Below are 22,896 nucleotides of genomic sequence, written 5' to 3'. Positions count from 1 at the left end.
TAAGCCACCCAGCTTGTGGCACTTTGTTAGGACAGCCCGAGGAAACAGATAGACCCGGGGAGTCATTTTCTGATCAGCTCAAAGTTGGAATATGAGGGTCGGGGTAGAGATCCCAGTTTGTATGGACCAAGTCCTTGGAAAGGTGGAGGACAGTGGACTCTTTCTGCCTTCACTGCCATCACCTAAAGGCATGGGCTGCAGACCCAGCAAAGTGCTGCTTCCCTTGGGTCCTGAGTCCTCAGCTGGTTACCCAAAGGGCAATTAAGCTACTTCCTCTATTTCTCACAAGTAACAAGACCTTCCTTGTAGACCCAACAGTGACAAACCATTTACACATAGTTAAGACAGAATAATTAAAAATCTTGTCCTTCCATGTAAATTGGTGCAATCTTTCCCTAAAACCTTAAAAACATATATCCACTGTGACCCAGCAATACCACCATCAGGAATCTATCCAAAGGAAATCATTGGACCGTTATAATTTACTTGCTATACGGACAATGGTTTATGTGCAAGCATTATTTATTATAGCAAAAAACAGTGAGACAGAATGGATTTTTTCCCTTCTCCCTTCACCCTCTTCCTCATTATGACACATACCCAACTCCTTTTGGGACCAAGCAAAGGCCAAGTTTGGGCTAAAAAAGAAGAGGGGTCCTTTGTAAAAGGCCACAAAGAGAAAGAAAGGTGACAGGAGTTCCTTTTTAGCACAATATTCCATGGGGAAATTGCTTAGAGTAGGTCATTTTTGCAGGAGAAGGTCTGATACACATAGATATCTGACCCTGAAGCAGATCCAGTGAGGGATGTTTTTCTTCATTCTTGTTTTGGACTGAATTGTGTCCCCTCCAAATTCATATATTGAAGCCCTAACCACCACCACACCACCCCAACTGTGACTGTATTTGGAGATAGGACATTTAAGGAAGTAATGAAGGTTAAATGAGGTCATAAAATGGGGGCCCTAATTTAATAGGACTGTGGCCTTATAAAAAGAGAGAGACACACCAGGGATGTGCACATAGAGGGAGGACCATGTGAGGACACAGTGAGAAGGCGGCCATCTGTAAGCCAAAGAGCGAGGCCTCAGAGAAAGCAAACCTGCCGCCACCTTGATCTTGGACTTTCAGCCTCCTATCTGTGAGAAAATAAATTTCTGTTGTTTAAGCCATTCAGTGTGTAGTATTTTGTTATGGCAACTTGAGCTGACTAATACAATCCCAGTCCCTCTTTCTGTAGTCTAGCCCAGAGGGAAGCCAGATGGCCTGAAGGCTGACATCCAGGACCAAAGGCTGTGAGGAAGCGGTAGGATGGGGTGGGGTGGGATGGCGGAGGAGGAGGGGCCTATTGGGCCAGGTCATCCAAGCAACCGAGCAACAGGGAGGCTCCTTGAAATGTCAGGAAAGGGATGCTTAGATGGCCCCAAGGTCCAAAGCAAATGGGCACAGATGACATGCTGCAGAAGCCCTTTCCTCTCCCCACCCGGGGGAGGACCTGGTGGGCCATTGGAGCCTGGGCTGAAAAGGGCAATCCCATGCCCTCCTGAACTCTGCCAGCCACAGAACAATGTCACCATTAATCAACTGTTGCGTCCTGTCCCTCATGCCGAGTTGGAGACATTAGTGTCCAACAATGGGGATTTGGTTAAAGAAATAATGGTACACCCATAAAATGGGCTTAACATCTTAGATGGTTATGTTACCAAGCAAGGTGAGGAATAAGGGAGGCTGGGATATAAGGAGAAATGGTGAGTTTGGGTTTGGGACTGTTGACTCTGAGGTGCCTGGGTGCCCTCCATGTGGAGCTCTTTAGAAGGCAGTTGCCTGTAAGGAAGGACTTAGGGGCTCAGGGTCCTCAGAATGTGCAGGAGGTGCTGGAGGCTGTGAAAGTGGACACATGTTAGGGGACACAGGTCACGGCGCTGAGGCCTGCTCCTAGCGTGGAAGGAGTTGGGCGTGCACACGGGGGAGAAGTCACAGATAAACAGATGACCTCATGCACTGCTGGTGGGAACGTAAAGTGGTACTGCTGCTATGGAAAACAAGTAAGGAGACACCTAAAAAAATTAAAAATAGAGCTACCTTGTGATCCAGCAACCCCACTTCTGGGCATGTATTCAAAGGAAATGAAATCAGGATCTCGAAGAGGTATCTGTTTATTGCAGCATTATTCACAATAGCCAAGATGTGGAAACAACCTGAGTGTCTGTGGATGGATGAATGGATAAAGAAAATGTGGTATATACATACAATGGAATATTACTCAACCATTAGAAAAGAAGGAAATCCTGCCATTTTCAACAACATGGATGAACCTGGAGGACGTTACACTAAGTGAAATAAGTCAGAGTACTATATGATCTCACTTATAGGTGGAATCTAAAAAAATTAAACTCATAACAGCAGAGAGTTAAAGAATGGTTGCCAGGGGCTAGGGGGTAGGGGACGTGGGGAGATGGTGGTCAAAGGGTACAAAGTTGCAGTTATGCACCATCTAAGGTCCAGCATGGTGACTATAGTTAACAATACTGTTACAATAGCCAAGACATGGAAGCAACCTAAATGTCCATCAAAAGAGGAATGGATAAAGAAGATATGGTATGTATATACAATGGAATACTACTTGGCCATAAAAAGGAATGAAATAATGCGATTTGCAGCAACATGGATGGACCTAGAGATTATCATACTAAGTGAAGTAAGCCAGACAGAGAAAGAAAAATACCATATATCACTTATATGTGGAATCTAATTTTTAAAAAAAATGATACAAATGAACTTATTTACAAAACAGAAACAGACTCACAGATTTCGAATACAAACTTACGGTTACCAAAGGGGAAACGTGGTGGGGAGGGCTAAATTAGGAGTTTGGGATGAACATACACACACTACTATATATAAGATAGGTAACCAACGAGGACCTACTGTAGAGCACAGGGAACTCCACAATATTCTAAATCAACTATACTCCAATAAAATTGAAATAAATTTAAAAAACAGTACTGTACTGTACACTGGGGATGTGCTAAGAGAGTAGGTCTTAAATGTTCTCACCACGCTTAACCATGTGAGGTGATGGACACATTAATGGCTTCATTGTGACGATCATTTCATAACATATATCAAAACATCACATTGTACACCTTAAACCTATATAGTTTTTGTCAATTACACCTCGATAAAGCTGGGCGGCAGGGAAAGCTAAAAGCAAGAAAAAAGAAAAACAGTTTAAATGGAAACTTGGAGCATTTGATTTTATTCCCGAAGGAAGTAGAAGTTATAAACAAACAAACAAACAAAAATTAGCCAAGCAGAGAGCTTTGAGAACAAAGGGAGGCACCAGAAAGCATGTGCCTGGTTCTAGATGACAGCTGGCACCCCTGAGGAGGGTGCACGGGAAGACAGGGCTTCCTGGGGGACCAGGAGCTTGGGGGGATCTGGAGCCTTGGATGCAAGTCTGTAGTGGGACACAGAGGCATGGGAAACCCTGAGCCAGACACCCCCTCCCTGGGCCTCAGTCTCATTTACAAAGTTGAGGTCGGGACTACCCCTTCCCAGCCCTGGTTTTATTTGTCCTTCGGCCTCTCCCTTGCTCTGTGCCCTCGGGGCATTTGTCCAGCTCTCCATCTGTGTCCCCTGGTCCCGGCCTCCAGGAAGCCTCTACTGGCCACCATGTAAAACCAGACAGGGGCAGCACCCACATACGTTTGGAGAGAACTGAGGGTGTGCTGGTGAATCCAGGCCAGTCAGAACTAGGCTGGTTGCTGTGTGTTGTGTTCCTGGGGTTATAGAAAGATTCCCATGGCTTTTTTTTTTTTTTTCCATTACGCAGGCTTCCCACTGCTGTGGCCTCTCCCGCTGCGGAGCACAGGCTCCGGACGCGCAGGCTCAGTGGCCATGGTTCACGGGCCCAGCCGCTCCATGGCATGTGGGATCTTCCCGGACCGGGGCATGAACCCGCGTCCCCTGCATCGGCAGGCAGACCCTCAACCACTGCGCCACCAGGGAAGCCCTCCCATGCCTTTTTTAAAGGGCGGTTTTATTAAATCACCAACAACATTAGAGGAAACTGAGAAAGAAGAATGTGTGCCAGTAAGCCTCACTCTACCACAGTTGTTTTCTTTCCTCCAAGTTTCCTTCCACCCTTTCTCCTTTTATATGCACATCTGCTTGTACAAATGCCCTGGAGCCTACACATGCAATTGGGCAGTCTTTTCTCCCTTGACATGATTTCATAAACGTTTCCCCATGTTGCTTCATAGTTATCATTTGGAATGGCTGTGTAATATTCCTTTGTGTTGACTTACCAAAGTTTAGCTAAACAATCCCTTAAGGTTGGTATTTAGGTTTTTTTCCAGTTTTGAGTGATGCTGAATAACACTGCTAGGAGTTTTGAGGTTTTTGTCTTCCTTTGTAATCATTGCATTGAGTCAAACGCAGGATTTCTGAGCCAAAGGGTACTAACTGCTTTTATAGATCCTGAAAGGACACGATGACTTCCTCAAGGCAATCTGCTTGTTTATTCAGGCTGGAGGGCCACTAATGGTCAGGGGACAGGTGTTAATTTGTAAATCAGAGACACCTTTCCTCAACTCCTCCCAGGAAGATGCGGTTTTTTTCCAAAACCTCGGCAGATAATATGCTAAAATGTTACACAGAGGACAACTGGCCAGACCCAGTCGTCGTTGACAACAGCAAGAAGGAGAAACAAAGAGCTTTGCAGAAGGACTCCCTCCCAGAGTGACTCAGCACAGCTAGGGCTCCAGATGATTCCCCAGCTTCTCCACCCTCAGAACTGGCACCATCGCCTCCTAGAAGCCACTTCAGACAACTTCACTGCCCTCCCGCATGTTCACGCAGGTACTAAGTTGGGGTGGAGGTTCCAAAGACCCCACATAGAGATGGGGATCTTGTGAAAAGGAGGGCTGCCTCTGGGTAGCCCCCCTAGATGACAGCTGAGCCCAGAGCGATGCTCTCATCAGACAGGAGTGCGGCGAGGGACCATTGGGAGAGGCCACCCATGTGCCCTGAGCTGGAGCAGAGCCTGGACCTGCCTGTCTTCTGGGATTTCCCGAGGAGGGGAGACTGTGGAATGAGACCACCCCAGCAGGATGAGCCGGGAATACACCAAAGAGGCACACCCCACCCCCTGCCCCAGTTCCCCGCATCCCTTGGTTTGCTCTGAAAAGGATCTTGGGGAACGTGGGGCTCCCACAAAGGAGCACAGAAAAGGGCAGGGGCCCAGGGATGCCTGCAGTCATCAGCCCATGCTGGGCTGCTCAGGTGGAAGGGCAGCTGAGGCCAAAACACTCAGTTTCCCAACTCTGAGGGACTTCTTAAGGATGGATGGCATGGACCCCCTGGTATAAACCAGGCATTGTGCAAGGCATTTTATGTGTTATCTCACTGAATCCTCATAATACTGATAAGTGATCATTATTATCCCCAATTTAATGTTTTTTTTAATGAGGGTTAAATAATTTCCCCAGATCACAGTTCATAAATGATCAAGCTGACATTTGAACTCAGGTTTGCCTCGTTCCAAAACTTCTGTTTCTTTGCTCTATACTGTGTTTATAGTTTATCTTTGCATATCTGCTCTTCCCATTGCTATGATCTTTATGGCAGGGGCCTCTCTTCATTCCTCTTTGTATCTCGCTGTGTCTAACACACTGCCAGGCACGTTGTTGGCACTCAACAAGCGTTTGTTGTTTGGGATTTGATGCGAGAGGGCTCCAAGCCCCTGGGCGGGGGCAGACGAGGCAAAATGCCTAGGATCGTTGCAGAAATTCCAAGTTTATAACTCCTTCTCTCCAAAAGAGCAAAGAATGAGAGCTTGTTGGTGGCTCAGCTTCAATCCCAGGCCACACTCAGAGCCATCAGTTAGTGATGAGATCTCTATGTGCCCTGACAGCTAAGGGCACATAGAGCAGAAGATAGAACCAGAAAGCAGAAGGAAAGGCAGGTTTCACAGGTGCAAAGGCTGAGCCATGAAGAGGGAGTTGAAAGCTGCAGAAGGAAGCAAGAGCCTAACTCAAGCCCATTCCATCTTCTTTTCGCTTAAATAAGAAAGCTCTTTTCTTAGCAAGACCTGGGTGCTGTGTTCACAGTGCCTCTAAAATTTATTCCAATCCTGGCTTCTGCGAGAGAAATCAAAGCACTTGACAAGGCTCTCTTGCTATTTTCTGTACAGATATGGACGAATGAGGGCTGGATTGTGGTACGGCTGATGGGAGTTATTTTTTGTTTGTTTGTTTTGCTTCGTTTTGTTTGGCCGTGCTGCACGGCTTGTGGGATCTTACTTCCCTAACCAGGGATCGAACCCAGGCCCTCAGCAGTGAGAGCACGGAGTCCTAACCACTGGACCGCCAGGGAATTCCCCAGTTGACGGGAGTTATTCTCGATTACAGTCACCTAACAACACTGATGATACTTAACTACATGCCATGGACTACTGTAGGCAGTTTACACGGATGGATTAATGTAATCTTCACCGCAACACTTTGAAGTGGAGAGTGTTATCGCTTCCACTTTATAGACAGGAACACTAAGACTCAGGAAGCTTGAATAACTTGCCCAAGGTCACACAGTACGTGGCAAAGCCAAGACCTGTACCCTGGCAGTCCGACTCTAGCTCCTGTGCACTTGGACAGTGAGGGGTAGATAGTACCTCCAACTGGAGTCTGGGGTAAGAGAAGTCCCAAATTCACACATTCCCATGGTCCTGTCCAGGTTCCCACTGCCCCACTGCGGGACCACAGGCAGGCACAGGCAATTCCCCCGAGCCTGTTTCCTCATCCACATACTGTGAACTCTTTTCTGGAGTCCTTCGATTGTTAGAAGGATTCGATGACATCATGTATGTGAAAATTCTTTGAAAACTGTGAAGCACAACACAGAGGAGAAAGATTAAAGGGTTAATTAGTGGTCAGTACAAGCCTGGAGCGGGAGGTCGGCAAACTTCTTCTGTAAAGGGCCAGGGAGTAACTACTTTAGGCTCTGTAGGCCATCTGGTCTCTGTTATAACAACTCAGCTCTGCCCTTGTAGTAAGAAAGCAGCCGTAGACAATACACAAATGAACAGGCATGGCTGTGTGCCAATAAAACTTTATTGACAAAAACAGGCAGTGGCTGGATTTGGCACTTTGTCAAGAGGAAGGATTCTAGGGGATGTAGCTGAGTAGGTCCTCTGTCCTGTCCTATCTAATTATTGTAACAATTTGATTGAAGACCCAGAGAGCATATTGTCAAGTTTGCAGGTGACCTTCCCCCATGCCCACTTTTCTCATTTCAGGGGTGGTTGGAAGCCTCCATCAAAGTCAGAGAGATGTGAAATGTCTCCCATGCAGGGCAGTGGAATATTTTGTGGAGAAGTCAGGATGTCAAACTTCCTTCTTCCTTTTCCTCCCTCTGCCTGGAGCTAAGGTGAGGCTGGGGGTACTTCTGGGGGAGCTCTGATGGCAAGGCCCACACAGCCAAGGTGGGTTGCAGGAGAAAGGTGGTTTCTTAGGTGGGGTTGGTCTAGGTTTAAGGAAGAAGGCTGGTGGGGGTCTGTGAGGTGTCCCCACCTCGCCTCACAGGACGGTAGAGCACGTGCCTAAGCTGGTGTGCCTTTGGTCGTGTCCTCCTGGGAACCGTCTACGTGGCGGCCGGCTGTGGGATGGGGATCGGGTTGGGATGCTGGCTCAGACACGACTCATGACACAAGACTGAGAGGAAAAGTTAAGTGACAGATGTCCGAGTCTGGATTCAAACTCGTCCAACAGGCTGCAATACTTGGCAGAAACCTGTGTGATGACATGGAATTGGGATCACTGACAAGATCATTTAGGTGAAGGCAAAGACAAAATCAACCAAAAGCCAGTTGTACTGTTGTGGGACAGAGGAGCCCTCGCGAGGCAGTGTTTCTTTTGAGAGAAATCTGGGCTTGGGGTGGGTGGGCAGTGGACATGATTATTAATGGCTGCCTAGTATTCCATCATTTTGACGTGGTATCACGTGTTACTATGAGTCACTGGTGGGAAGGCTCATGAAAATTTAGGCTACATCAGCCTAAATTTGATCTGGAATGTCCAGATCAAAGTTCGTCTGGGAATTCCCTGGTGGTCCTGTGGTTAGGACTCCGAGCTTCCACTGCAGGGGGCACGGGTTCTATCCCTAGTTGGGGAAATAAGATCCCGCATGCTGCATGGTGCGGCCAAAACAAAAACAAAAAACGAAACAGACCAAAGTTGGTCACAGCCCAGCAAACCCCGTCCTGGCCAGGCCACACCAGCCGTCCTGTGTCTATTCTGTTTACCACTAAAACCTGGAGTTCGTTGGGAGGGGCTGGGAGGATGTCCATTATGTTGAGGTGTTCAGTTTAGGCCACACATTAAATGAGCATCTACTATGTGTAGGACATCCCGTTAGGCACTGGGAATACAGAGATGAACAAGACATGGTGCTTTATTGTGAAGAGCTTTCTTTTGGACTAGGAGGGGAGCAGGCACATAAACTGATGACTTCAATATAATGTGGCAAGATCAGGGCATCTCACAGAGGCCCCCAAACCAGGTCTCCCAAGCGACTGTTGCTGAGCCTGGTATTTTCAGCTCTCTGGGATGAGGAGACAGCCTTGTTGTGAGCTGTTCCTGCCAGAGAAACTAGAAACAGCATGTGTGGGACAGTCAGGGGTGATTAGGCAGGAGTTCCCTGTCACTCGTGTCTGTTCTTCCATAAGAGCACAATACCTCTTCTGTCTGGGGAGTCGGGAGGGAGCTTCCTGCCCTGGGAGGGAGGTTGTTCAAGGCGTCCCCTGAGGCCCCTTCCAAGGCTCAGCTCCCGAGTAGCACCGCAGAGCTGGCTCGCCCGCAGTGCTGGAAACACTGTCCTGTTTCTTGGCATCCTGTTCCCTGTGCTGCCACAGCAAGTGCAGGGTCCCTCAGAGCCTCCAGGCTTCCCCTGTCGATTTATTGGAACCATGTGGGCTCTGAGCACATCCCCTCCCACTGCACCGAGCATGCCTAGTTCCCTCTGTTTATACACAAAACCACTGGGTGCTCAGGCTGAATGAGGAGGTTTCTAATCCTTTGCTATTCTGACAGAATGTGCCAGGCACGAAGAGTTTTCATGCATGGATTAATTTCATCCTCACGACAACCCTAGGGGGCTAGGTACCATTGTCATCGCATGCAATAGGTGGGGAAACTGAGGATTTGAGAGGTTAAATGATTTGCCCCAAGATTACAGAAACATTCAGAGGCACAGCCTGGACTTGAACCCAGAAATTTACTCTCAAAACCCACAAGCCAAAGAGAACATAACTACTCTCTTAGAATGTTTGAAAGACACATAGAATAATAGAGCTATCATTTAGCCCATTGTATTTCAGCCTTTAGTTTGTACCCCATTCATGGATCATGAAAAAAATGTGTGAGTTGTGACCATTTTTTCTTAAGTGAACAGAATAGAAAGTCATCAGCATTCATCACACATTTAAGATTATTTCAACTATGAATATATGTGTGAAATAGTTGTCATGTAGAATGTATTTCTTAATGTAGGTCATGGTCAAAAAGTTTGAGAAACACTGATCTCATCCAACCTGCTCATTTTGTAAATGAGTGTACAAAGGTTCAGACAGCAAAGTGATTTCTCCCAAGATTACAGGGTGTTAATGGATGAAGAGGGACTATAAACCCAAGTTTTTCTGACTCTCAGTTTATGTTATCAAGCTTAACTGACTGCAAAGAAAACCAAGAAAAAGCCAAAGTCATAATACTGATAGTAGGCGTAGTACTACTACTATAATAACAATAATAGCTACTACTTTTATCATGTTTAATGTGTGCCAGGCACTTCTCTAAGCGCTTCAGATATATTAACTTATTTAACTCTCATAAGAACCCAAAGAGGCAAGTACAATTACTTCTCCCATTTTCAGATGAAGAAACTCAGGTAGAAAAATTTTTGTCACTTGGTTAACATCACATAGCTGGTATCAGAGAATGGGGAATTCAAACTCAAACAGGCTGGCTTCAGAGTCCATGGTGTTAACCAGCATAAGGTACTACATGACCCTCTCTATCCTAATATTCTCCCTAAATGCTGTAATGCCAATACAGTAGATACGATGATGTGTGTGTCTTAATATAATTAATTACCCACCTACTTCTTCTATTAACCAAGGGTACCTGATGGTGAGTCCATAATTACCATGTCATTTAGATATTTGGCTAAAACTGAAACCATCATCTTTTTTCCACAACTAAGATCCCCTCTAAGGTACCTTGTCTCATTCGTTCATTCATTCATTCACATATTTTAAAAATCATGTACTTGCAGAATTGAATAGGGTAGGCAGAATTAATTTTAAAAGACAAAACTGGGCATAATACCCTTCCTTGTTCCAAAAAGGATTAAGGCAGTTTATGAGGATACATAAAATATTCTAAAATAACAGTAGATGAGAACAAGATAAAGGAAGAACAAGTTAGAGACACTAAATGAAGGTAAGAATAAGACTAGCAGAAAAACATTTTCCTGGAGGTCAATACACTTGCTGTGGGTGAACCAGAGATGTCTCCAGGTTTCAATTTTAATTGCCTACAAATCCACACATCTTACAAAGGGATGACAACTCGCTCTCAGCTTGCATTAACTGCCGCCCCAAAAGTGATTTTAATGACTTTCAGATCCACAGTCTCCTTCAGGTGAAAACAAACTAATTCCTCAGGAACAGTGTTTCTCCTTCTGAGACTAAGACAGAAAATACTTTCTCCACGGGTCCTCTTAGTTGACGTTATGTAACAGAACAAACAATGTCCTCAAGGGCGCCCTCACAATAAGCACAGGATGAAATCGCATGTGCTGTTTCTGACAGAGTGTCCCAGAAAAGGCTGAGGGCATCACGCTCTAAATTCCAAGATGCACGATAGTATCAGTAATCTGCCGTATCAAGGGATGTGGGCTCTGAGCATGCTGTTCCCAGATTGCAAAGTTGGCGACAGACCTCCTTGAAACAACGTGATCTAAAAAGGGGGGTGCTCAATTTAAACAACATTTGGGTCACTTGGTGTTCAGCTCTCCCAGGCTGAGGCTGCCCCAACCCCTCCAGCTCTTGAGAATCAGGCTCTCCTTTGCAGAATTTGGCACGCAGCCTTAGCTACATCACACTGTCCTAATGTGTACGTGTGTTAGGATTTTAAATCCTCCCAGAGCAGGAATTACATCTTTTATTCCGTAGCTATAGACTGAATGTTTTTGTTCCTCCCAAATTCATATGTTGAAATCCTAACCCCCAAAGGGATGGTAGTAGGAGGTGGGGCCTTGGGGAGATAATTAAGTCATGAGGGTGGGGTCCTCAGGATGGGATTAGTGCCTTTATAAAAGAGACCCCTGAGAAATCCTTAGCACTTTCTTCCATGTGAGGACACAGCAAAATGACAGCCATCTATGAACCAGAAGTGGGCTCTCACCAGACATGGAGTCTGCCAGTGCCTTGATCTCAGACTTTCCAGCCTCCAGAATTGTGAGAAATAAATACTTGTTGTTTAAGCCACCCAGTCTGTGGTAGTTTGTCATAGCACCCTGAACAGACTAAGACACCAGGGCTTGCTCTGTTGTCCTAAACCCACTAAGCACTCATGCACAAGTTAAGTACTTATTGAGGATGTTGATGGCAATGGCTGACTGCTATTAAGAAAGGATTAAATTAAGACATGATAGGAGCCCTTAGTTCACCAGGAGCTCTCCCTGGTCCAACTCTATAGTCTGGATTGCTGTAATGCTCCAGCTTTCCACCAAATTAGATCCCCAGATGTTGACACGTCCCCTTTCTGCTGTTTCATGTCACAGTGAGAGTTCAAACTCTTCAATGGAGCCATGACAGGCAAGGGGAGGAAGAGGTAGTTCCTGATGACCACCCTTTGTCACAACAGTGATGTCCCACAATAGTCATGGATAAGGTTGAACCTCCTCTAACCCTTGAACTCCATCACAGGGGACATCTTCCATAAAGTACTAGATGGAGGACCTCCTGACCACATAACCATTCAATCTCAATTCTCTTGTTCATGAACTTAAGCCTGAGAGTCTTTACTGTCCCAAAATGAATGCTGGAACAGAACAAAAACATAATAGGAAACCATCAGTCCAGGTAAAATGGGTTGAAGACATAGAAAGGCTTAGAGGAATTTGGGAAGAATGGACCGATGCCACCTTCTTGGGAGATGATGGAAGACTGTGGGCATAGAACCCAGTGATGGTGTGGGAATATCAGAGGAAAGCTCCCAAGAGGATGCTGGTCAGGAATGGAGAGTTAGGTGGCGGGTAGAAAGCCCAAATGAGTACATAGTTTGGGCAATGGCTGGATTAATCTGAGAGGGGGTGCTGAGATGCTGCATAAACACAGATACAGTATTTGTCTTTTATTTTGAATACTTGGATAGAGAATGGAATCAAGAGAAATCCCATGAGAAATTTTATGAGTAATATTTTTATGCAGTGAGACTATAATTTGGTAATATTGAAGTAAGAGCAGGCATCTGTACTTCAATCAGATGTTACCAATCAGGTATTCAGACATGGCACTTGGTTGCAGTGGTTAATTTTGTCATCCAGTTGTCAGATGTATGAGTTTTGTGTCGACGACGAGGAGGTTTTGAAGTCTAAGAGTGGTTCATACAGAACTCCTCTTGTCTTAGCTAGGGCTGCTATAACAAGGCCCCACCCTCATGACCTAATTAGCTCCCTAGTGCCCCACCTCCAAATATCATAGGCCGGGTGGCTTAAACAACAGAAATTTATTTGTCGCAGTTGTAGAGGCTGGGAAGTCCAAGATCAAAGTGCAGGCAGATTTGGTTGTTGGTGAGGACTCTCCTCCTGGCTTCAGATGGCCCCTTCTCCCAGTGTCCTCACATGGCAGAGATCTCTCTCTCTCTCTCTGTGTCTCTCTCTCCCCTCTTCTTATGTGGCCACTAACCCCATCATAAGGGCCCCACCCTCATGACCTAATTAGCTCCCTAGGGCCCCACCGCCAAATACCATCACACTGTGGGCTAGGGTTTCATATATAAATTTTGGAGGGGACACAATTCAGACCATAGTACCTCCTATGAAAGGTGACCTCAGTAGGGCACTGGAGAGCAAGTTCTGCCCCAAATGAGGAAGCAGCCACAGCAGGACACCTAAGAAAAGGCCAGGCTAGCTCTGGTTTACACTGAACCATGTATCTTCCCACCATCTTGGTGTTTTGGAAAAGGAGCATCCCTGGAGGTCTTCAATCAGGGTAATCTGAAGAAACGTCTTACCCAACGTCAGGCAGGGCCTCTTTGAAGAACCCTGGACTCATCCACCACATTCCTAAGTCCCCTCCCTAGGGAAGGGGTAGCTGGTGACGATAGTTTTTCATTGGCTACCCTCCTCAAACCTCTCCCAGAGGCCAACATGATTTTCCGGACAAGAAACAGTGGACAAGGTGACAGTGGCCAGGCCACAGAGCCAAGAGATAAAGTCTGATGCTCTGTTTCATCAGATCAGTTTCAATCCACCCCAAATTTTCATTCCACACAGGCAATCTGGTACTCATAAACTTCAGGTTCAAAGGTAATTATGATGATCAAAATCCTCCCCAGATTTCCACATGGAATAACAAGAAGCAAGGCAATGTTTCCATTAGATTAGGAAACCATGCTCCACCCTCCTTTCTGAAACTTCCAGAACATCATCATAAATCCCATTCGACCTCCAAGCCCGGAGAAAAGCCTCTCTGCATTGTGCTGGGTACCACTTCTTGTTAGAAAGTCTCCTCTATTTTGAATGGGAATTTGTCTCTTTACAAAATCCACCCATTCACTTAGTTCTACCCTCTGAGACCACACAGAATATGTCCGTCCTTTTCCACATGGCAGCCCTTCAGACCCCAGAAGAGAACTTTCATTCCCCTGAAACCCAAGAGATGATGCCCTTCCAGGCCTCCAGAGACCTGCTCCAGGGTCCCCACCAGCCTGGCTCTCTCCTTGAGACCCTCTTCTGTCACCTAAAAATTCTTGTTCAGCAGAGTAGTTATAATACCATAGCCCAGCTTTCCTGCGGGGCCGAAACACTTTCCAAAAATTTTGTAAATTTGTTATGGTCGTGGCTGCCAAGCCCACAAAACCCAGATCCCAATCTCTCACTGAGCAGCCCAAGAACATGTTCAAAAAATCCTCTGGCTGGACATCATCCCTTGGACGAATCATTAGTTTCTCTCATTGTTGCTGCTGGCTGCCCCCCAACCCAGGTCAATGGTTGATGGGACAGACACCACCCCTAGTGATGCCCTTTGCCCCAATTGTGGGAATCTGAGGGCAAAGGCAACATTGAATATCCCATCACCGGGCCCAAGTGACTAGTCTCACTTGACAGAAAGTGACACGAGACCAGGGATTTCTAGTGAGGGGTCATTTGCAAGGGCTTAGCCTCCATATTACTAGAGTTAAGGGCAGGAATTAAGAGTTAAGTCAAGGACCCCACCCTCTGCACTCCAAGTCAGCTCTGTCTGGCCAGCAGCCTTTCTCTGACTACATTCCCCGTACCCACCCCGGCCCCTCCATGCAACACCCACACTTGCTCTGTGTGCATCTCCTCTGGGTCACCGCAGCACTTGTGTGTCAACATCAAAGGCCCCATCATAGTCCCTGTCGCATTCTGCCTTGAGACAAGGCTCTACCTCTGTGTTCCCACCTCCTCCCCTAGACTGGAAGCTCCAGGAGGGGAGCCCCTGGGTCTTATTTAGCAGTGTCTCCAATCCTAGCATCCCTTGGCCTCACTTTGTCAAGCCTTATATACCTCCATCAAGATAGGTGGGAACTGAGCCTCTCTCCCTCTGGGTGGGAGTCAGGAGAGACCACCACGGTCTCTGCCCTATCTGCTCCACCATCTCCATCACGGTGGTCTGACCTGTGTGTGAGCTGGGCTGATCAAAGCATGGGATCTTCCATCTGATCCCTTCCTGGGTCCATGAGCTCTGCTTCTGAGCTAGAGGACACGGTCCAAAGTCCAGCCTGTCACTAGCCTGTTCTACAGACAGAAACTGGGGAGAAGAGCCCGGCTGACCTGGGGCAAACTCATCCCACCCCCAGTAATCACAAAGGGACAGCAGGTTTACCATGACCCTGATTAGCCTCAGCAACAAAGTGTCTCATAACTATTTTCATCACATCCCAGGACAGGGGGCCCAGCCTGCTCAGTATGAACCATAGTGCAGAGCTCTAGGGAGGCCCAGTGTAATGCACAGCATCATACTATGAGGCAGGACAAGGCAGAAGCCACCTGGAGCAGTTAGGTCTCTACTCAAGAGATTTCCCGTGCTCATATAGCCCCTGCCAGCTCCTCACCCCACACAGAGCAGGCAATGATGCTCAGACTCATGCCTGGTTGGAAAGACCAGCCAGCTTCCTCCTTTGTGGTTTCCATGGTGAGAAAAGCAGTGTTTGAGTTCCTGACTGTGGGGAAGAAGAGCTCCAGCTCCCCAGTTTTCCCATCTGCTTTCACTTCTTGTTCACCTCCTTAAAGGCCAGGATGGGAAAGGATGCTCTTACCTGCTAAGATGAAGATGCCCACGAGAATCAGGAAGACCAGCAGGTAGAGCCCAAGGACTGCGTGCTTCAGGGCCGACAGGGAGCCCAGCTGGGTGCAGCAGCCACCCGCCCGTCCCTTGTGGCACGGACCTACACAATAAGGGTAAGAAGAAGAGGAAAAAAGACATTTGAAAATCCCCAAAGCCCTTTTTCTCTTTTGGTCTCATCTCTCCCTGATGCATGCAGATGTTTACATGGAACCTCTCACACAACTTCTGCACATCTGTAATGCAGCTGGAATAGTGGGAAGCTTTTCTGAATCGTGAGAAGCTTTTCTGCTTCTATCTCTCCTCCCATCCTCTGTGCTCACGAACTAGCCAGACAGGCATGCCCACAGCTCAAGAGGCCACGCAAACCCACCTCCTAGAGCCAGTCCAAGCCACAGAGAAAGCTCACATAGGCTGGCATATGTGTCCTTTATAAAGTGTTATTGTTCCATGTGATCAGGAGAAGATGGAGAGAATTTTAGAAAGAGGTTGCAAACTCCAGCTTCTAACAGTGGCCTGGAAGGGATGTGGGCCAGGTGGGCCTGGGGAACCCAACAGTGCATGCCCAGTCTGGAAGAGGTTGCCATGCAGGAAGAAGGGCTGGGCGTTGGCAGATCCAAAAATCACTTCTCCAAACCACTTCTGGCTTCAAGACAAGTCAGAAGTGATTTGGAGAAATCTCCCTTTTTTTAAGTGTTGACAACTAATTAGAGAAAAGAAACAAAAAAACAAAAAAACCACTAGGGAGCGTAAACAAAACAAAACACATTTACATGCTGGATCCAACCACCAGTTTACAACCTCGGGTTAAGATTTACAGGAAAACATAGTACCTAACTTCATCCTGTGAAACTACACAAGGCTCACCAGGTTCTGGCCAAAATGGAGCAGCAAAATATCAGAGTTCTAATGGAACTTACGGATTGTCTAGTACAACCCCTTCTGTTTACAGATGAAGGACAGCAAATGTTAGTGACAAACCCTGGGTGAGGACCCAGGTGCCCTGACCCTCTGTCCTCTTTCCACTGGACTTCTCCTTCGAGGCAGCCTTCAGATGGCCGGTGCAGAGGCCAGCAAGCTTACTAACCTCCACCTGCTCTGTCAGCTGACAATGGAGAGGAAGGGATGCCGTCCCACCCTGACCCCCAGCACGGCAGGTAAGAATCTATGGAGAGGGGACTTCTCCGGTGGCACAGTGGTTAAGAATCCGCCTGCCAATGCAGGGGAGACGGGTTCAAGTCCTGGTCCGGGAAGATCCCCCATGCCGCGGAGCAACGAAGCCCGTGCGCCACAACTACTGAGCCCGCATGAGCCTACAGTCCATGCTCCACAGCAAGAGAAGCCACCGCAATGAGAAGGCCGCGCACCTCAACAAAGAGTAACCTCCGCTTGCCGCAACTAGAGAAAGCCCACGCACAGCAATGAAGACCCAACACAGCCAAAAAATTAATTAATTGATTAATTTTTTAAAAAAGAATCTATGGAGGGCATTTTTTTTTTCAAAGTACACATGTCCCTATTATGCACATTCTCCACCCCCTGCAAGGGAGAGTATTGCCAACTGGAGAACATCGCGCATAGAGGCATGAGTGGGGACCGGAAAAGGCTGACAGCAGATGGTGAAATAATTGAGAGCCAGAAAACCTTTGAGGTGCTTCGGGGGCTCCTTATCACCTCTCAGGTAACACTGCCACCTGCACGGCCTTCAGGAGGTTTGGTGACCACAAGGGAAGTGGCGGTGACCACGCTGGTGCCCTGGCTCTCCAGAGGTATTGTTCAGTGAGGAACATTTTCCCACGCATTTACTCCATTTTATTGAAAATGCTGTTGCTAAAACAGCTAAGTAGGACTATTACATAATATTTCCGTAAAACATCGGGTACGATTTGGAACAAGTTGTCGAGAAATACGAATTCAGTTACCGTCCTCATCAACACTTAAATGTTAGCAAATTTTCTAGACTTAACCTGATTTTCCACAAAGACCTGCACATCTTTCCAACTCACCCTAAATCTTCTTTTTCAGAATTTTCTATCTCTTTCCACACAGTAGGATCTGTAACCTGTTTTGCTCCTAAATACGCAAGCTTCTTGTAGCATTTTGCCTTTTTTTTTTTTTTTTTTTTTCCTCATGAGAGCCGCTGGCTGGCGGGTTGCAACTCTTAGAGAACAGTTTTTTTCCCTTGAGAGTCAAAGCGGTAGGCATAGCATAGTGTATTATACAAATATTAGTATCTTTATTGCGGTGGTTGTTCCAGCTCTCCTCATCCCTGCTTTTCTTGACATAATGATGAGAATAATGGCAGCCTAGCTACTGGGAGGGGTCAGAAGACACCCAGGTTGAAATGCTATTGTCCTTGTGTTTATCCCCAGTCCATCTTGGGCTTCTTCATTTGTTGCCTTTGTTTGACCCTCTTCTTATTTCCCTTGAAGGTTTAATTAAGTTCAACCATATGCTGTTAACTGTTCCAGTTTCACTGCAATGTTGTATTTCTTGTTCATTACAAAAAGAAATCTTTCTCTCAAAAAGATGTTGATATAATTTTTTGCACATAACTTTTTTATTGAGACACAAGACGTTATATTAACACTTTGCCTGAGCTCGAGGCAGTCTGTTTAGTAAGCTGAACATTAATACAGGAAAGGATTAAGTGCAAACAACACACATTCACGGGTTGACTAGTAAGGCTACTGAACGATTTATAAAGTGCTAGATTAGTGCTAATTGTCATTCAGTTTGAAATTTTTCAGCTTGGGGAGGAAAACAAAGCAATCAGGACTGCTTCCTTCCTCTAGGAATGAAAACATTTTCCTAAAACAATCAGTCACAAGAGCAAGGGCTACTTTTCCTTTACTCCCACTAATTAGAACATCATCCCTTTATTGTCAAGTCTGTACTAACTTTCAATATTTGGCAGAATGGGGGAGGAAAATCACACAGCCAAGAAGACTGCTAACGTGCATTTTGCCCTGTTGCTTGCACGTGTATTGCCAGCTCATTGTAAGAGTGGGGCGAACTGCAATGATATAGTTCTATTTTTTCCCCATCAAAAAAGAGTAGTTCCCTTCTCCTCCACCTGAGGCTTCTGTCTAATAGCAAGCACCCCTGGTGACATGTCCCTTCATCAACTTACACACACAACATAGACCTTCCTCTGAGAGAGCTCAGTCCCCTTAGCAAGACTCAATTACCTTGCGCATTACACAAAATCCATTCTAGATAGAACATAAAAAGGGTTTCAAATAGAGATTTTGCAGAAACATTCAGTGATCTTCCGTTCCACAAGCGGAACTTCATTGAATGTTTCTGGCAAGATGGCTAGAGAATATGATTGTGAGGGAAAGAAGACAATTTAGGGGAAAGACAAGTTGCTAAATCTGCCCAAAACACGTTTATTGACTTTTTAATATAACATAGCAGCAGCATGTTAGCTGAGTAGATCATTCAAATTATTTAAGCTTGGTGGAGGGCTGAAAACACTCCAAAACAATGCAATCAGTAAAAACCGTATGCTCGTTTATTTTTTTAAAAAAGTAAAAGAAATGAGCCATCAAGCCATGAAAAGACGCGGAGGAAGCTTAAGTGCCGATTAGCAAGTAAAAGACACCAATCTGAAAAAGCTACTTACTGTATGATTCCAGATTTATGACATTCTGGAAAAGGCAAAACTATGGGGACAGTAATAAGATCAGTGGTTGCCAGGGGTTGGGAGTGGGGAGGGATGAACAGGTGGAGCACGGAGGACTTTCAGGGCAGTAAAACTCCTCTGTATGATACTGTAATGATGGATACATGTCATTATACATTTGTCTAAGCCCGTACAATGCTCAGCACCAAGAGTGAACCCTAACGTAAACTATGGACTTTGCACGATAATGACGTGTCAGTGTAGGTTCATCAGTTGTAACAAATGCACCTCCCTGGCGGGGGATGTTGATTATAAGGGAAGCTGTGCACGTGTGGGGCAGGGGGTACATGGAAACTCTCTGTAATTTCCACTTAATTTTGTTGTAAACCTAAAACTGCTCTAAAAGTTAGTCTATTTTTAAAAAGTAAAGGTTTTTTTAAAAAATATTTATTTATTTATTTGGCTACACTGTGTCTTAGTTGAGGGATCTTTGTTGCAGCACTCAGGCTCCTCTCTAGTTGTGGCGTGGGCTCTAGAGCGCACGGGCCCAGTTGCCCCGAGGCATGTGGGATCTTAGTTCCCCAACCAGGAATCGAACCCACGTCCCCTGCAGTGGAGGGCAGGTTCTTAACCACTGGACCACCAGGGAAGTCTCAGTAAAGGTTTTAACTTATGGATTGTTGGGGTAAAAACTCTAACAGATTTTATTGAACACCCACTGTCCTACTGTGGTAGCCCTACTGTGGTAGCCAGCCTTCAAGATGGCCCCAGATGATCCCATCCCCTTGTATAGTCTCCTTCTGCATTGTACCAGGATTGGCTTGTGTGACCAGTAGAATATGGCAGAAGTGATGGTGGGTCACTTCTGAGATGAGACAAAAGACACTGCAGCTTCCTTCTTGCTTACTCTTTCTCTTTCTTGAAATATTCATATGGGGGGAAGCCAGCCACTATGTCATGAATACACTATGGAGAATCTACACGGTAAGGAACAGAGGCCTTCAGCCAACAGCCACGTGAGTGAGCCTGGAAGCAGGTCCTCCAGCCAAATCAAGCCTTCAGATGACTACACCCTGGCTGAGATCTTGACAGCAGTCTCATGAGAGACCCTGAGCCAGAACAACCCATCTAAGCTGCTCCCAGATTTCTGCCAGATTGGACTATATGTATACACATATTTTCTGAGCAGAATTTTGGATCTGAAAAAATAAACAAAATCTTGGATTTCCTCGCACACCCATGGCTTCCTCAGAAACGGAGTGAGATAACAAATTTTGTTGTTTTAAGCTGCTAAGGTTTGGGGTCATTTGTTACGCAGCAGTAGATAACTAATACACTATGGTAGACATTGGGAAATACAAAGATAACAAGCTGTGTGAGGGAGAGATTTTGTCAGTGTCATTCACGTCCAACTTTCCAGTTCCTAAACCAGTGCCTGGCACACAGCAGGCACTCAGAAAATATCTGTTGAATGAGAGATGAAGATACAATCACTGCCTTTCAGATGCTCACACCCGAGGGGAAGAAGACATATAAACTGATAACTATCACACAAGTGTGAATGAAGCAGGTGTAGAGGGGCGATATGGCACAAACAAAGCATGGCACTGCAGAGGCAGTGAGTCCTTCTGTGTTGCAGGTCATCTCAGGGTCTGCCTTGAAGTGGCAGCAACTCAGCAGGGCTTTGAAGGACAGGCTTTTGTAGATGGGCTGAAATCCGTTATCTTTCTCTCCAGCTTTAGCGTCTGATTTATAGCTATTAGAAATTTGAAAACTGTGACTTGAAGAAGAACACTTTCTTCCTCCGTGTGAGAACTGTTTTGAGGAAATTACCAGGCCAAGCTGTTAGTTATTAAACATAGTCGTTGCTTGCAGACATGCTCACACACAAAACCAGATCGAGGGAGAGAATGGTACCAAAAAAACAAAACAAAAACTCTTCCAAGATCTGGGAGAATCAAGAGAAAGGGTTTTCATCTTGCAGTGGCCTCCAGAAAGGCGGGTGACATCTCAGACGATCAGGAAGCCAAGAGAAGGAGGCTCAAGAGGCTTGGAGAAGACAGTGACTCTAAAAGGGCAAATAGGAACTAAAAAAATACAGGCTTGCAGACTGGGTTCCGAAGGCCAGGCTGGGAGATGTTGTGTGGAACCGTGCTTGGTGATGAATGGCTAGAAGCAGCCCGATGGGTGGTTTCCCCACCGCTAAACACCCATCTACATGTAGCTTCACAACTTTCCTGTAGCTGAGTACCCCTGGGCTATTATTTTCTTTCTCACTCCACTTTTTTTTTTAACTTAAATTTATATAAGAAGGAAATTTTATATCATCCTCATAAGTGGAAAATTAGTATCTTCCTATTCCATTATTATTAATGGAATAAATAAATGGTACTTATTCCTTTAAAATAAATATCTAACTATTAAAATAACAAATTCACACCCATATGTCACCTTGAATACCACTGTCGTATATAGTCATATTCTGAGAATCACTGACTTTAGTAAAAGTAATTAAATCACAGTTCAATGCAAGTTGTGGAGAAAAAGTTGATGCTCTCCATAGAAGAATTCACTTATAGAGAAGCAAAACCAAACTTTTTAGATGGTCAAGATTAAGAATAATCTAGAAGGTAAAATGTTAAGGATTAAGTGCCATTGAAATAACCACGTCAGAACCTTGCCCTCATCTCTGATACTAACCTCATTATTCACAATTGTCGATTTCTGTCTCTCCCTGCCCTGCTTGTCTAAAGGTCCTCTGAGACTCACCCATTTCCCTACCCATCAACCAGCACACAGCAGAACTGCAACAAGGTTCTTTGCAAGAACAAAGATATGTGGGGCTTCCCTGGTGGCGAAGGGGTTAAGAATCTGCCTGCCAATGCAGGGGACATGGGTTCGAGCCCTGGTCCGGGAAGATCCCACATGCCGCGGAGCAACTAAGCCCGGGCGCCACAACTACTGAGTCCACATGCCACAACTACTGAAGCCCGCGCACCTAGAGCCCATGCTCCGCAACAAGAGAAACCACCTCAGTGAGAAGCCATGCACCTTAACCAAGAGCAGCCCCTGCTCGCCACAACTAGAGAAAGCCCGCGCACAGCAACAAAAACCCAACGCAGCCAAAAATTAAATAAATTTATAAAAAGAACAAAAGACATGTGTAAGTCATTTATTTTTGGTGCAAAGACTGGTTCTTACAGTTGTATGCAAATAGTTGACACATTTTTGTTGGCTGAAAAACAAATTTTTGAGCAAAATTTTGGTCTGAAAAAATAAACAAAATCTTGGCTTTCCTTATTCACCCATGACCTGGAATAGACACTTAGTGCCCACATAGGTGAACTGTGCGAGCAATTCATTGGAACTGAACTTAATCCTAGCTGAGCAGCATCATCACGTGTGGTGCTGTTGATGACATCCAGAGGCCTAAGCCACAACCTTGGACGTTCTTGTTCTGATTCAATGATGAAATCATGCATCTATGACATCGAGGTACCCAGTTCTGGAGTAAGGCATTTGTCACATCAAAACAATGTGAAGACACATTTTTGGAAAATCAATTAAGGTCCTTCTATTATCAGAGCTTCGTTTAATTGTTTTTGAACTTTGAGTTCTCTTTAATAGGACACACACAAAAAGAGGTGCCTCAAACTATTGTATTATTCCCAGAGGTT

General features: G+C 45.8%; 1 protein-coding gene across 1 annotated transcript in view; it reads right to left on the bottom strand.

The window, feature by feature from the left end:
- SCARA5 (scavenger receptor class A member 5) overlaps positions 1-22,896 on the bottom strand; it is a 119,276-nt gene that overhangs the window by 79,011 nt on the left and 17,369 nt on the right. Inside the window, exon 3 of the mRNA XM_022594982.2 lies at positions 15,566-15,694. Coding sequence (XP_022450690.1) covers positions 15,566-15,694 — 129 coding nt within the window. The remainder of the gene's footprint in view (positions 1-15,565; positions 15,695-22,896) is intronic.

This window comes from Delphinapterus leucas, chromosome 6 (assembly GCF_059928025.1).
Source record: "Delphinapterus leucas isolate spDelLeu-1000000601 "Yukka" chromosome 6, BTC_Dleu_Yukka2, whole genome shotgun sequence".
Lineage (NCBI taxonomy): Eukaryota > Metazoa > Chordata > Mammalia > Artiodactyla > Monodontidae > Delphinapterus > Delphinapterus leucas.
This window is presented reverse-complemented; position numbering and strand designations above follow the sequence as displayed.